Here is a 14955-nt window from a genome sequence, read left to right on the forward strand (position 1 = left end):
CCGTTTTTTTTTTTTCATTTCATTTCCATTCGAATGCAGACAAGTGCATCCATATCGAAAAGGGAAAAAGCGCCAAAATCATTGGACAACGCACCACGGAAGCTGAATTCAGCGTTTGATTCGATTGACTGAATATTTGCTTACTTGATGAAATCGTATGAATTCTCGAACGCGCAGCATTTGTGTATGGTATCTGGCGGTGCCCGAATATAACCGTTGAATAATCGCCGAAACATTACCGAATATGCTGGCATACATGAGAGCTGCAACGCAGAAAGAAAAAGAAAACACAATCAAATAAATTCACATAAAATCGCCTGTCACTAAACCATAAAATAATGCTATTCGTTGGCCGCCTATCGCTTATTTTTGTAGGCAATTTTCGGCCGGTGAATTTCCCGAAAAGGATGGCATAGAGAGTGAACGAACAAAAGAAGAACATGGAGAACAACAGCACACATCAACTTACATCCAACCAACATAACGCAAATGGTGAATATTTTTTCAGCGTCTGTATTTGGTGCCACATTACCGAATCCAACCGATGTTAACGATGTAAATGTGAAATAAAGCGCTGTTATGTAACGTGACTGCAGGCGGTTTTCATTTTTGATAAAATATGAAATTGCATATCCAGCCAAAGAATTGCCATGTTGACGATGAAGACGAAGACGATGACGACAGCAGCAGCCACAACGAAGAAACGAGAAAGAAAAACAAAAAGAAAACTTAAAGATCTATCGAATTTTCAAACCTAATTAACACATCGCTGTCAAATACTTTACTTTGGCAAACGATATTTTTTCTTTGGGGTTTTTTTTTTGTTTGCTGTTAAAAGAATTTATTGGTTTGCCGGCACATTTTGCCACGTAGAAAAGCGAATATACACGGCCCATTCTCACTTCTCAATTTGAGTGCTAATTGTGAAATATTATTTCGAGCAAGAAGAAGTATCCGAACTCAATACGGCAAAAATGTAAATGTTCGACTAATGGCATGTCAGCCGCCGCATCCGTTGGAAAATGATTTGATTGGTATATGAGAAGCTCGATTTAAATCAAGCAAGTTTTCAACATTGAACTTTTTTTCTCACTATTTGTTCAACGTACGAAGAAGCGCTTATTTTCAAAATGGAAATTTTCTCGAGTTTCAGTCTTTTTCTGAATATTATGAACATTTCACTTTGGTTTAATATTCATCTGAATAATTTTAATCAACTCACATGGCTGGCAGCGTTGAAAAGACCTAATTACATTAGCAAATGCGAATATTGCCAGAAAACTATGAAACGCATATGCATAACACTTATAACACCGTAATAGAGTTTGCGGAGAATTATTTAAAAAAAAATAAATCGAGAGCGATTTAGTCATGTCGTTTTTTGTTTGCGCTAACTGCACAACGCCCACACGACTAGCCACTTCATAAAGTGTTCCATAAAAAAGTAAAATATGATTCAATTTTAAAAGCAAACAAAAAAAAACAACAGGGAATTCCACCTAAAAAGTAGGTGTTTCAGTGATATAAGACCGTAATAAATAAGAGCTTATTCATTAGTCAGTAGAAAATAAATGGAAATCGTAACACTAACAAAAAAGACACAAAGATTACAAATATATGGTTAAACAAGACATGAGCAAATTGGTTATTAATTTTACCGGTATGTTTCGTTATTTTGGCGATGTAAATTAATGTACGGATGGTTACTCACACTGTATGTATATCAACAAAATACACGCATTTTTCTTGTTTGTGTATTTTGTTTTTATTGTTCTGTGTTCTTTTCATGCAAACCCATTTTGTCCGATAGGCTTTCCATCTTTTGTAGAACTCTTCGAACCACAAATGCATGGCAACCATGCCATTAAATATACGAATGAAGCTACTTAACGTCAACATGTCAACAATGGGAAAAATAATAATAAATGCGTAACAATGTAATGCGGCGTTAGGCATGTGCAACCAAAATCGTAATGGCTGAAGAGAAAAATATGACGAATTTTGTAACATTCGCGAAAACGTGAGATCAATGAAATGCATTTTGTCGAATGTACGAATTAAATGATCTTTCGTTTATATAAACAAAAGTTGTTCGTTCTCTTTGAGCTGAAATGTTCTTTTTGAATTTAAATCAACTTTGATATGATAATCAAGCGTTATTTTGATATGAACAAATTATGTTTGAACAAATTTGAATCATTTGGAAAGGGGAAAAGAATAATGATTTTTTTTTTTTTGGAAAATAGAAAAAGAATTTAAAACATTCTAAGAGAGAGAAAGAATGAAACGTTCCAACCGCATGCTTGGATAAAAATTTATGCATAAACAAAAACGGAAAAAAAAATTTCCACAAAAATGGAAGCAGCAAAAGATCATTCGCAAATTCATGGACTAGGTTTTCGGTCGTGGTTTAGCCTAAAGGTAACAAATTGCGCTTGCGTTCTCGTCGGATCGTCGAGAAAAAAATCCAATACGTAAAAACAATTGTACGATATGAATTTTCTTTGTAGAATTGAGACAATACGGTCAACGACAACCATGAACACCACATTGCATAAGACATTTCACACGACCACAATAAAAATTTGGACGAGGCAAAAATAGATAAGAAAAAAGTAAATAAAAACACGTGACAATTACACTTCTATAAAATTACAGATACACGAATAGATTGAAATGAGTAAGAATATTTGGTTCTATTTGGTGTGTCTACAGTTTTGAGAAATTAGGTTTCGAGTAATTGAAGTTCAATTAACGATGATGGGGCTACGGTCGAAAGTTTTTTTTTTTTTGCTTCCGAGTGTGTAAAATGTGTGTAAAAATTATTATTAGTTTGTTTATTGATTCATGAAATTTATGTGTTGAAAGAGGTCAATTTGTTTCATGTTGTATCCTACGGCGTTTAGAACGCACGTTATCAAGTTTATGTATGTTTAGTGTGTTTTTTTTTGGATACCGACTGTGAATGTTTTAATGGAAGCATGTTAGGTTTGTTTGTAAGTGAAATTGAGATGGAATTTTAAGAAACAATCAAAGGGCCATTATTCTATTTGTTATACATGGAGGTTTAGTATGGTAGTTTTTTAAAACGAGCAATAAACACCATTGAATTCATGAACAGATTTTGGTTTGTTTTTGTTTTAGTTTTTATTGTGTGGCATTCGTGCATTCGATCGAGTATTATCAGGCTTACTTTTATCGACGGTCCACCTGTATTGTTTGGATAGTAATATTCGTGAGTGTCGTTAGCCAGTATGTCTAACCATCCGATTTTTGATTTTAGCATTGGCCGTTCTGCCTTTCCGATTGCATACCTAGAGAGAAAAAATTGTTTGGAAAGAAAAATGAATAGAGATTTTTTTTTTAAAGTACATCTTGCTTTTGGATTGGAGAGTGTGTGAGAGAGAGAGAGAGAGACAGAGATAAAAAATGGGGAAAGTTCATTCAATTAACTGGAAATTACCCATAAAAGTTAAAACACGCATTTTGTTCATTAAAATACGATAAACAATTGGATTATCGACAAATTACTACTACTCGAGCTCATCTATTTATATAACAACCAATCGATTAGTTTCAGCACATTTACTCGATTAACTGGATTGCTGTAACAGTTCCAAAATTTGCAGCATGCCATTCAACGAAATTCGAGAACAGTGTTCACGTTCTGTTTTATGGTTACTTTGATATCACTTGATGATTAATTGACACCAAAATAAAATGCTTTAGAATCTCAAATGAACCAAATGATGAGCAGCAATTCTTTCAAGAATAATCAATCGATTCAGAAGAAAAATGTGAAATGCATTCACTTTTCTTTTCTGGAAAACATTTTTTTTTTTTCGTTCGAAATTATGCGATTTCTGCACTTCAGTTCACCCAAAACACTTTGAACGCAGTTATCACTTGCAGTTCGATAATTTCAAAATTGGCAGCGAATCAAAGCAATAGATCGACAAATCATTGGAGAGAAATGCTGATAATTATTTGGCATCGAAACAAAGCAGACATAGAATGGCATGGCTTCGCCGTGGCTTTTTATCTTAATTCTTGTTCATCATCCAATATTCAAATAAATTGTTAGTACAGGTTAGGTTGGCTTAAACGCGCATATATTTTTTTCATTTTTCATTTTAATTGTTCATTAGCGATGATTTTAAAAAATTTGAATCCGACCAAGAGAAAGAGAGAGAGAGAGGAAAAGTGTGAGAGAGAAATTATTCGAAAATAATCTGTCAGTTAAACCAATTGCATTTTAAACATAATTAAAAAAGATAAAGACCATTGCGGATTTTGAGATGAAATTTAAAGGGCCAGCATATCCGCTAGGTATCATTTCAGTCGGTTCCAACTTGAAACGATTCCCACTTGAAATGTGAAACAACAAAACATTTGTCACTTGTCAATATGGCGACTGGAGTGTATATCCGTTGACTTACGTAAGATAGCGCTGTTGATTGCGAAGTTTCGAACTTCAAATGGAAATCATTTGCAGTGGAATAATTATAGTTTTTCTAAGTTTACTTATGCAAATAATTTTTTTTTAATAAACTGTGTGTTCAGAAACGGAATTTACAATTTTATTCTAACTTTTTTTCATTAGAAGATGTTCACGGATCATTTTGTATTGAAAAAAAGTCAGACTCATAACGGTTTTGTTTGTGGCGATTGTAGCGATTCAAGCGGCATATGATAGCACATGATAGCCCTTTAAATTTTATAACAAATTTCATGATTCAATTCGCATTAGCCTTTTGTCTGTTTCGCAAACGTGGAATCGCTCGTTATTAAATTAATTGGATGCGCGGGGCTTAAAATTAAGAACTGATCACATAATAATAATCCAATCCATGTTAGCATTGTTAAAGATGTAATTGAATGACATACCATATGCAGGCCAGCCAATGGGCGATTAATGCAAATGTTGCCATTAGCAAAATCAACACAGCTGCACCATATTCTGAATACCGATCGATTTTCCGGGCGACGCGAACTAACCGCAAAAGACGAGCTGTTTTCAACAATCCGATTAATGTCGTTGTCTGAACGTTGGATTTGGATTGGTTTGGTTTTTTTTTTATTTTCATTTTCGTTTTGTATTTTGCCAATTTCAACGGCACGCACCCCCGAATGAATAAAGGCACAATGCATCCAACCATGTTAAATATTGACGAAAAGATAATGAAAACGTGAAAGAGATGAAAAATAATTAAACAGAGTCGTTTTTTTTTTTTGTTTCAAATTTAAAAAAAAAGTTTTTTTTACAAAACTTGCTTTCATATAGTCGAGTGTGATTGAATGAAATCCAGTGGGATTTGGAATTGCATGCACAGAACCCAAAAAAGAACGCATAATTGGGAGCGAAAAAAAAATGTATGTTGAAACCAAAATACACCTGGAACAAAAAAGCGACAGCGGAAAATTGGGAAGAGCATCAGCAATATAGAAAATTAAATAAGGTTACAAATGAAACTGAATACATTGAATGAGTGAGTTTAAATTAATCGGCCGATTCATATCCATAGAACAATGTGTGTGTGTGCATTTGTGAGTTTCGTTTGATGTTAACTTTACAAAAAAAAGAAAGGCAAAATGCGAACTAAAAAAAAAACCACAATCACACAGTGGACACGAGGACTTTGAAAAGGAACAAAAAAGTAAAATGCGTTCGACTTTCATTTTCGCCAACCATTTTTGTAGCACACAATGATTCACATTTGCCAAGAATGAAAATGAAAGCATTACACCATGACAAAGATGCGGACAGGTAATCTCAATACGTTGTGTTGTTCGTTTGAAAATTTTTTTTTTAACTATTTACAAGCAGATTAAGAGTGAATTAGGTCGGAGAAGTGAAATGTGCGACTTGGTACACTTCCATCCACGGCAGTAACTGTGATTCTTTTTTTCTCTCTCTTCACCATGACATGAAGTGTGAATGCGCAAACATTTTAAAGCGACACAATTATGATACGGTAGGTCGTTTAGTGGCACATACACAAGGTGAGTGAAAAAATATACTAGAATCAAAACTTCCGATTCGATCCAAATACGCTTTGGATTAATCTCGTTTGTTAATTTAACCACCAGAGAGTTTAACTTATAGGTACATCCCATCAATTACATGATATGATCAGTTGAATACCCATACAAATTAAATTCATTCAAATATTGACACAAAAAAAAGACCTAATGGCACTCAACACTCTTGAGTCAACACTCAGATGATGGACATAATAACATGAGACGTGAATCTATTCTGTTATTGAGTTTCATTGCAAAATGATCAGCATCATTGAGAGAAAACGAGAAAAAAAAAAACACCAACAAAATAAGAAAAAAAACCGACTGAAGATTTCATCATATTCTTTAATTCGTTTTTATGGAGTTTGATATTTTTGTCACGGCAGAAAAAATAACACATTCCATTTCTACATTTCACTACATTTCAACGAAGAAGAGAAAAAAATACATTCATTTTTACATCTAAAGCACCATTCTGACAATGGCAATGCGAATGATTTAGTCATCAGGTGCGTGTTGTTTGCATAACCACTGGAGTCATTGAAGTGAAGCTCATTTCTACCATTGAAACGAACGCAAACATTCAAATAACGGTAATCAAGCCGCCGGTACGATTGTGAAATTATCGTTGAAAACATTTCATTAAGTAGCCGCCAGACGAGATCTTTAAAAACACTGAACTTAGAATATATATATATGCTCGGCTGAGTGTTATCAAAATAGATGTGGAAAGAAAAAAAAAATATGTATGTATGTATATGAATATATATTCTTCCAATTTCAGAGCCGATACGGCCACCACAACGGCCATTTATAATCTTTGTCGTTAACTTTGGATAAACTTTTTCCATCATTTTGGAATCGAATCGAATATTGTAAACCAATGAATGAATCGTTTGTCGTTGCAATGAAATATACGCCGCTTCTCGTCCAGCACACTCAGATTTAAGAAATAACGTTTATATCTGACACCCAATGTCAAGAAAGTTATGTATGGTGCCTAATGAACAGCAGAAAAAAAACGTGCAGCACGACATTGAAAAGCTTGGGAAAACAATTAGTTGGGCTGATCCAAGTTATGTAACAAATCAGTTTTAATGTTTAGGTAATTTTATCTGTGATCGAAGATGAAAAACAGAGCAAACTGCTGGATTGTCCGGTATTGATTACGAAATAGTAAATCATGAATAAATCTGCCTATAAATCAACTGTACGTTCTTAAGACGGTGAGATTAGGTAAACGATTTGTGTAAAATCATATTCTCCACATTGATTCGGGATGTGTATGAGTGAGTGTTGTAGCACACTATGCATATCTTGCATACATAATTTATCGCTCATTTGTCATACGATTGAAATATTTAATTTTCGAATTTTCCACCTAGTCACCGTTAGAATATGTGTAGAATCTTAATAATCGGTCTTTGATCTCTATTCAAGCCCGCTGAAGTTGTTCCAAAAATCTACGTTTGAGTCGCTTCTTCTTTTCACTGCCGGAATTATTGTCATTCCCATTGCATGGTTGATGCTACTTTTATTCAGAATTTTCTTTCTCTTGAGAATAGAATGGTTTTTTTTTTCTTTTCTAGTGTACAAAGAATCTTTGCTCTTCATTCGGTTCTCAAACGATTACAGATTGATTTGGTGCGCGTGCGAGCGCGCTTGAACGCATTCAAAGCGATTATGCTTCATGCGCATCATTTGCTTTGATGGTTATTTATGGATCTCTCTAATTGTGTCAGAATACTTTCTCATTGAACGGGGCAAATGAAATACAACGTAAGCATATTATGTCGGTGGTCCAAATGGAAGTGTGATTACATTCTATTTTATTTGTGTCGGAACCGCATTACCAATGTTCAACAATGTCTTGTCTAGAGATCGTGTGTCTCGGTCCACATAATCACATGAGTATTTTATTGTGCCTGATGTACAGTCATTAAATTGTTCACGTTTGGAGCGGTTGTCGTTGTTTTCTTCTTTTTTCTCCTTCTCCGGTTTCATTTGTTCGTTGATATTCTATTCTGTGCTATCTCATTCGGTGGGTTCAGTGCTAGACTATGTATTCATAGCCATAGTACACACAAATTGGTGTGTGATTCGAAATTATTGCTTTGACTGTTTTTTTTCCTTCTTCTTTTACATGAATATTCACTTGAGTCCTACATACATTTCGCCAAAAACTGTGTAACAATGACGAATCGCACGCGCAAATGTGAATGCTCGCATCTAAACAATCATTTTGTATGAGCATCACATAGCTTTGCGTTTTGAGGCGATAACATCGAATTACCGTACTTTTTCTTCTTTCTTCTGTTGTGTTTTTGGTTGTTTTTTCTTCTTCTTCTTCTTCTACCGACTACTTCACGGTGGACGACATTCACAAATTAAACATCACCTACGATGATAAAATCTTCCAACAAAAATATTGTATCAATCATGTGTCATTGTTGTATCTACATGTCGATTACCCCGTGAGGCTTTTGAGGATGAATCATCAAGCAGCTCGCGCGCGCGCGAATAACTATAACCGGAGAGAAAATTCACTTAAGCCCAACCGATGTGATATTAGCTTGTTGGTGTGTGTATGTGTGTGTGTGTGTCATTTGAGATGGCAGTAACGGTTTACCGAAGCAATAAACCTCAACCTTAACATTAACATTACCGAAAGAAAAAAAAATCTTTCCAATTTGATTTCACACTTGTTCGCAAGTGCGTCAAGATTCATGTTTACATGCAATCACAAATATGTGGCTGTCGGTGTAAGCGACAATGTGAATACAGAACGAAAGAAAAGAGACAGACAAAAAAGAGCGAAGAAGTTGTGTGTTGGAGAGATGTTGCTGACAAAACTGGAGAGGACCAATCTCATTGTACACACAGTGCGCTCAATGCTTGTGTGTATTGGTTTGCGTAGCGGCCGAAATCGTATATAAGGCATTTGGTCATGCTTTTGATGAACAGTCGAAAATTCAGTGGCGTTTAGTGTGACGAGAGTTAGATTTTTAATATTTGATCTTTTTTGCTTCAGTTTGATGAATTTTGTTCGGTGAAAAGCGAGGCCACAATTAGTCAAACGTGAAAAAAGTGATCATTCGATGTTGATCGAACAGATCAGTAGCTAGAAAAACGTATTTTCGAGATAACTTTTTTCCTTGTGCAGTTCGTTAGAAATATCCAAATATGTATAGAATATTCATAACTTGTGTGCTTGCCATTCAGGTAATAGTGTTTGAAAAAGAAAATTAATTTACCAATGTTGTGTATTAAATCGCAAAGTATTCCACATTTATAGGTTCAAAGTAAGCCATTTGGTGCGTTATTGTTCGCAAGAAATGGACCACTTTATTCAAATCCACAGCCGGTATTCCCGACCGGTATTATTGGAACGATGCGCTTACATGAAAGCATTGTTAATCCGTTTAGTCAGCATTTGCACGCGGCATTTCGTAACGCCTTTCCAGCACTGACCACTCAACAAGTGTTCAGGCCATTTGAGACACAGCCACCGCCAACAGGTTCACCGTTCCAACCATTTGGCATCGGTGCGCCAGCTCCATTCCCAACCTATGGAAATCCACCACCACCTCAAATCCTATTCGAACCATCGAACATAGCACCTCCAACAAACGAACCAGTCAATTTTTATGGCCAGCCAAACTATCAACCGGCCACAAATCCACCACCATCGAATCCGTTCAACCCAACCTCACTGGTACCATCAGATAAAGGGCATAAAGTTTATGGACCGCCGGAATATCAGCCATCATGGAATTCAAATTATGAACCGCAAACATATTCAAATTATCCACCACCATCGAACGTATTCAACCCAACGAATGAGTCAGACAATGGGCATAATGTTTATGGACCACCATCAGCATATCAGCCATCATCGAATTCGATCTTTCCACCAAGAGGACCACAGATTCCTTCAATAATTGGAACTGCACCACCTAGCTATGCAACACAGCCGCAGTTATATGAAACACAACCTCCAGTTTATGGAACGCCAGCTCCTAGTCTTGCAACAAAATCTCCCGTCTATGAAACACAACCTCCCGTTTATGGAACGCCAGCTCCAGTATATGGAACGCCAGCACTCAGTTTTGCAACAAAATCTACCGTCTATGAAACGCAACCACCCGTTTATGGAACACCTGCTTCAGTATATGGTACTCCGGGGCCAGGTTATGGCGCCCCAACAACTACTGCCTCATTCATTTCGAACACATTCATCCCAACGGATGGACCATTGAATCCACCAAACGCTTATGGGCCACCTACTTATCCACCAATCTATGGCCTACCGCCTCGACTACAGCCGTATCCAACGAATGTTGTGCCACTTGTTCCAAACACAAATATCTATTTACCACCAACACCGCCAGGTAAATTGCCAATGCATGAAATGTTCTGTGAATGAAAATGTTCATTCATTTTATTCTCATTAGCAGGTCCGACGGCGACCGTCTATCAACAAACGGGCACAACACCAAGCTTAGACTCAACTACGGTGGCGACTCCGAGCACTTCCGACTCGGAAACAGTTGCAAATGAACTTAGCTCACAAACGGCATCAACCAGATTAACACCAACGGTAAGCATACAAAAACAAAAAAGAAGTGAAAATTAATTGCAATCTCTGTGCACAACACAACAGAACACACGTTCGCCAATTCCAAAAATAGACCATAGAGATAAATTTCTATTTAGTGAATTGTCGCGCTAAATGATTTTATTTTTCGAGCTAATATTGAATAAATTAAATTCATAGATTGGAATGAGTGCATTAACAACAACAACAGAAAGTTCAGCAACAAGTGTGTCCACTTCAACTCCACCATCGATCGAATTATCATTGCCATCATCGACGACCGAATCTTCGGTAGCCACAACAACAACCGAATCGCCAACATTACCGGCAGCTGAAAGCACTGACAATTCAGACGATACAAATGGCACAAGTGACACAGCCGAAACATTACCAGCAGAGACAGACGATGAAACGACCACAACAATCGATGAAACCAACGAAACTGGCGAAAATGAAATTGAAGTGTAAATTTTGGTTCACCAAAATGTGCACTTCCAAGTAAACTTAGCCATAAAATAAAAATTATTGTTTAGGTATTAGTATGGAAAGCGAATATTTATGTAATTTATCATAGAAAAATTATTGGGAAGATTTTATAAGAACCTTATGCAAACGAAGTGAACGAATAAATCTATTTTCAAACAATAAACATTTAAATTCTGTGTGTGTCTGTCTCGATTATGTTCGAGCCATTGTTTCGAGGTAGCTCATTTTGGAATCTAATGTCTCGTGTCATAATGTGTTAATGTGCGCTGGGAATAGAGGAAAACAAATCATACGCTGGTCTTAATGCGTTATGATGAATGTCAACAGCATCATAACCATGGGTCAAAGTGATAAGACGGTGATCGGAAAACGAGCGTACAAGATGTATGTGTGTAATTTGATTGCATTGAAATGATGAACAAAGTCATCAGCCTTCGATAAATCGGTTACGGTTTTCCTCCGCCGGCTATAATCGCCACCGTCAATTTAATGTGCCATTGTGTTATGGTTTTTTTCTTCTTCTTCTTCTTTGTATTGTGTATTACTTCAATCCTTCCGTTGTTTATGCATTGAACTTGTGTTTCTTCTTTTTCTCTTTTTCGTTGTCAGTCAGTCATTCGGCATAGACAATATTTGATTTGAGAACCATACAGACAATCAATATTTGTGTTTGTACGTATTTGCTTTCTTCGCGCACCGTATTTCTCTCTTGCCCGCCATAACCGAAAATCCGTTGTGGCATCACGCTGTTAACCATTTTAAGGTGCAATTAAAGAGAAATGGTTTTGTTTGTGCTTAGCACGTACACGATGTAGTACACAGCACATCAAAAAAATAGGTAAACGATCACTCATCATCGTCGTCTTGATCGTTACAACGTTTCGGGTAAATAGCAAATAGCTACTAAATATACACACACTGTGTTGATTTCGTTGAGTGAAATGATACAATTTATCAATCAAGCGAAAACTTTAATCAGTTTGCTCATTTTTTTTTACGGGGCGGCTTATTAACGTTTTGATTTAAAGGTTTCATCGTTATGCTTTATGTTTGCTTTTGGGTTTTTTTTACTTCGCTACTGGGACACACACACACAAAATTTGGGTCAAGTAAACACTGAGTGTGCTTTGGAAAAAAAAACCACCATGTCAACGAAAACATTCTCGCATCATAAATTTTGGCCAAAGTTTTCGGTGTTTTTTTTTTTTGTTCCGGTCAACTTCGTTTCTCTTGGCTATTTTTAGTAAACTCGATAAGTACAAATCATTTGCAATCGTACGAACACGTTCTGCAATGTCCTCGTTACAGGCCGTTTGTCGTTTATTCCAATATTTGACACGGAATGATTTGTTGAGCATCCACCATCATCAATGTGTACATTACAGATAGTTTTTTTTTTTCGCTTTTTCTTCTACTTCGTCGTCGTCGTCGTCTTTCGCGCTTGTAAAATTCATTTTCATGGCATGTGATGTGTGTTTCGTGTTTTTGAAATTATCAAGAATGCTTCAGTTTGCTTGGTTCTGCTGCTGCTGCTGCTTTTTTGGTCATGGCTTTCAGAACGAACAGCACAAGGTATTTCAGTCAACGATATTTTCTGTTTTGATTATATAGTTTGTTAAGCCAACAGATAGGTAAACGTGGATTTTGGCATTTCGCAACTGTGTGATAAATTCATAAATTTTCCATCTATACGAATGTACGTTGCACACACATATTCGGAATCCGTTTGCACAATTCTCAAGCCGAATCTATAGTCACATAGCACCAAATTTTCGAAGCAATAACAACAATCATCGAACAGAAATTGATTACATTCATACTTTCGCATAAATAATTTGCACGTGTGACTTTTCGTCTGCACATAAATGGAATCGGCTGTGGATACGCTTCTAATAAATTGTTAAGTGTAAATTATTTGGAATTCAAGTCGATTATGTGACATTATTAAGTTTAGATACCACACTATTGGCCAGCTATCTACATTGAGTGGATGGCATGCTTGCATTGTTGCCATTCAAAATTCAAAGCTCAGATGCGGAACTGGACGTGCTAATGATTATGCGAAATTTAAATACGCACTCTTTTCATAATCATTCTCAACGCTTTCCACAGAATATTCAACATCATTATTTATATTTTACAAGCAAACAGTGATTAAATTCAACTTTTCATCGGAAACGTTTGTCATCGCAAAGATGGACGAGATGAAGCATACTCTAGGGATCGAATGACGCATATCATGAGTTTTGCATCATGTAGTTGGAGAATACGTGAACATTTAAAGTAGAAGATAGAATAGAAATTCCGTCTGCATCCTCGTTCATTTCGCAAATCATTGATAAATATCTTATTATAAAAAAAATACTCCGGAACAAATGCAAAAACTAAGTTTCCTTCGAAACAATTGGTAGAGCAATACTTTTAGTACTTTAATGATTGGATTTTCTTCTCTACGTTACCGAGTGTGTAGATGTTTTGAATTTCAATGAATATAGATGGAATTTCGTAAATCGATTCATAGTCATAATGTATGGTAATCTGATCAAATTATTATCCTGTTCAGAATAAGTACATCACTAATAATCATTTTCCAATTATGTCAAGTGCAATAATCATCGAAAGAGAATTTCCACGGTCAGACGGTACAATGCGTTATTCACGATTAATCGATATTCCTTAATCTGATCAACCATTCAAATGACGCTTTGGTAAATTTTAGTTTGGGTGAAGCAATCAATGATCCCACCAATGATGCAGTCAGCTCAGTGTGTTGCTTTAAAATTTCATTTTTAGATAAATGCGAACATTTAACCAAAAAATTGCAACTTGTTGATGCTGGGGGGAATAATTTAAAGAAGAACGATACGAAAATTGGGTTTTTAAACAATAATTGAGAGGTATTAAACTATAAATTAGTATGTATAAAGGGATAGAGTGTGCAAGTGTTCAAACTATTGCATGAAGTTGTGGTATAATTGAATTATTTTGCTGAGGATTGTCTAATATGTTAAGTACCTCATCTTTATCCAGGCCAAGCTGTAAGAAAAACGTAGGTTATTTTATTATTTAAGCATGGCATTACACAAAGGCAAAGAAAAAAAAACTTTTACCCAATTGTTAATACGAAAAAAATGTTTTACAATGTTATACTATTACATGAAAAGTAGTTTAAATCGGATTAATAAAACTAAAGAAAAACAAAACGTTTCTCAACCAAGATCAAAATGATGCCACCATGGAGAAGATGCATTTTTTTAATTACACGAAATAAAATATGGAATGAAGAAAGTTTAATTAAACATTGATTGAATAAAAAAAAAAACAAAGAAGAAGACAACAAACCACACAACTATGAACTATTGTTGCTACGATTTTGAATGGAAAGTTGGTTATAACTGCTGCTATTATTCATTTCGATATCACACGGAACAACACCGAAGAACTAATATTACGTGAGAGCCGCAACATGGACAATACGACTTGAGGAAAAACCGTACACAAAGACGATTTTCATTCACACCGTTATTGCGTGCAACCCTTGTTATCTTTTTGAATTCTCTTCCTAAAATTTGTGTACGATTTGATACAAGTTTTCACCCAGTTATCCTTTGTTCCATGTTTTGGTTGTTCTTGCATATGTGAAAAATCAATTTGTATGTCTATTCTAATAAATTGAAATATAGGGATTCAGTTGATGAAACCACCAAAATAATGTTCATGAATAAATTTGACATGGATGCATATTTCCCTTATGGACTGCACATGTACACACATGAGCATTTCTGTTACGTAAAATATAGATTCCTGTGTCATGGAGGCCAATAATCAGATTAAAATCGTTTTTCCAC

At 35.7% G+C, this 14955-nt stretch overlaps 2 protein-coding genes across 11 annotated transcripts in view; one reads left to right on the forward strand and one right to left on the reverse strand.

Moving 5' to 3' along the window:
- The window catches only part of LOC129577237 (potassium voltage-gated channel subfamily H member 6), a 101664-nt gene that overhangs the window by 6650 nt on the left and 80059 nt on the right, over nt 1–14955 (reverse strand). For 6 of the 8 annotated variants that reach the window (XM_055463931.1, XM_055463925.1, XM_055463930.1 and 3 more), the window contains 5 exons: nt 14123–14143; nt 4888–5042; nt 3194–3314; nt 470–590; nt 145–263 (listed from right to left, as the gene is read on the reverse strand). In XM_055463931.1, the coding sequence (XP_055319906.1) occupies nt 145–263; nt 470–590; nt 3194–3314; nt 4888–5042; nt 14123–14143 (537 nt within the window). The remainder of the gene's footprint in view (nt 1–144; nt 264–469; nt 591–3193; nt 3315–4887; nt 5043–14122; nt 14144–14955) is intronic. The other 2 variants (XM_055463932.1, XM_055463927.1) reach the window with 1 other exon arrangement.
- LOC129577240 (uncharacterized) lies at nt 8856–11269 on the forward strand. 3 transcript variants are annotated; one of them, XM_055463936.1, is made up of 4 exons: nt 8856–9246; nt 9320–10415; nt 10530–10624; nt 10802–11269. In XM_055463936.1, the coding sequence occupies exons 1-4, from the start codon at nt 9208–9210 to the stop codon at nt 11087–11089; spliced, it is 1518 nt and encodes a 505-aa protein (XP_055319911.1). In that variant the 5' UTR covers nt 8856–9207; the 3' UTR covers nt 11090–11269. The 3 variants fall into 3 exon arrangements, with proteins under 3 accessions (XP_055319911.1, XP_055319910.1, XP_055319909.1); XM_055463935.1 differs by having other exon boundaries at nt 8857–9246; nt 10482–10624; XM_055463934.1 differs by having other exon boundaries at nt 8858–9246; nt 10479–10624.

This window comes from Sitodiplosis mosellana, unplaced genomic scaffold (genome assembly GCF_009176505.1).
Source record: "Sitodiplosis mosellana isolate CC-2019 unplaced genomic scaffold, AAFC_SMos_1.0 Smas_scaffold_6197, whole genome shotgun sequence".
Lineage (NCBI taxonomy): Eukaryota > Metazoa > Arthropoda > Insecta > Diptera > Cecidomyiidae > Sitodiplosis > Sitodiplosis mosellana.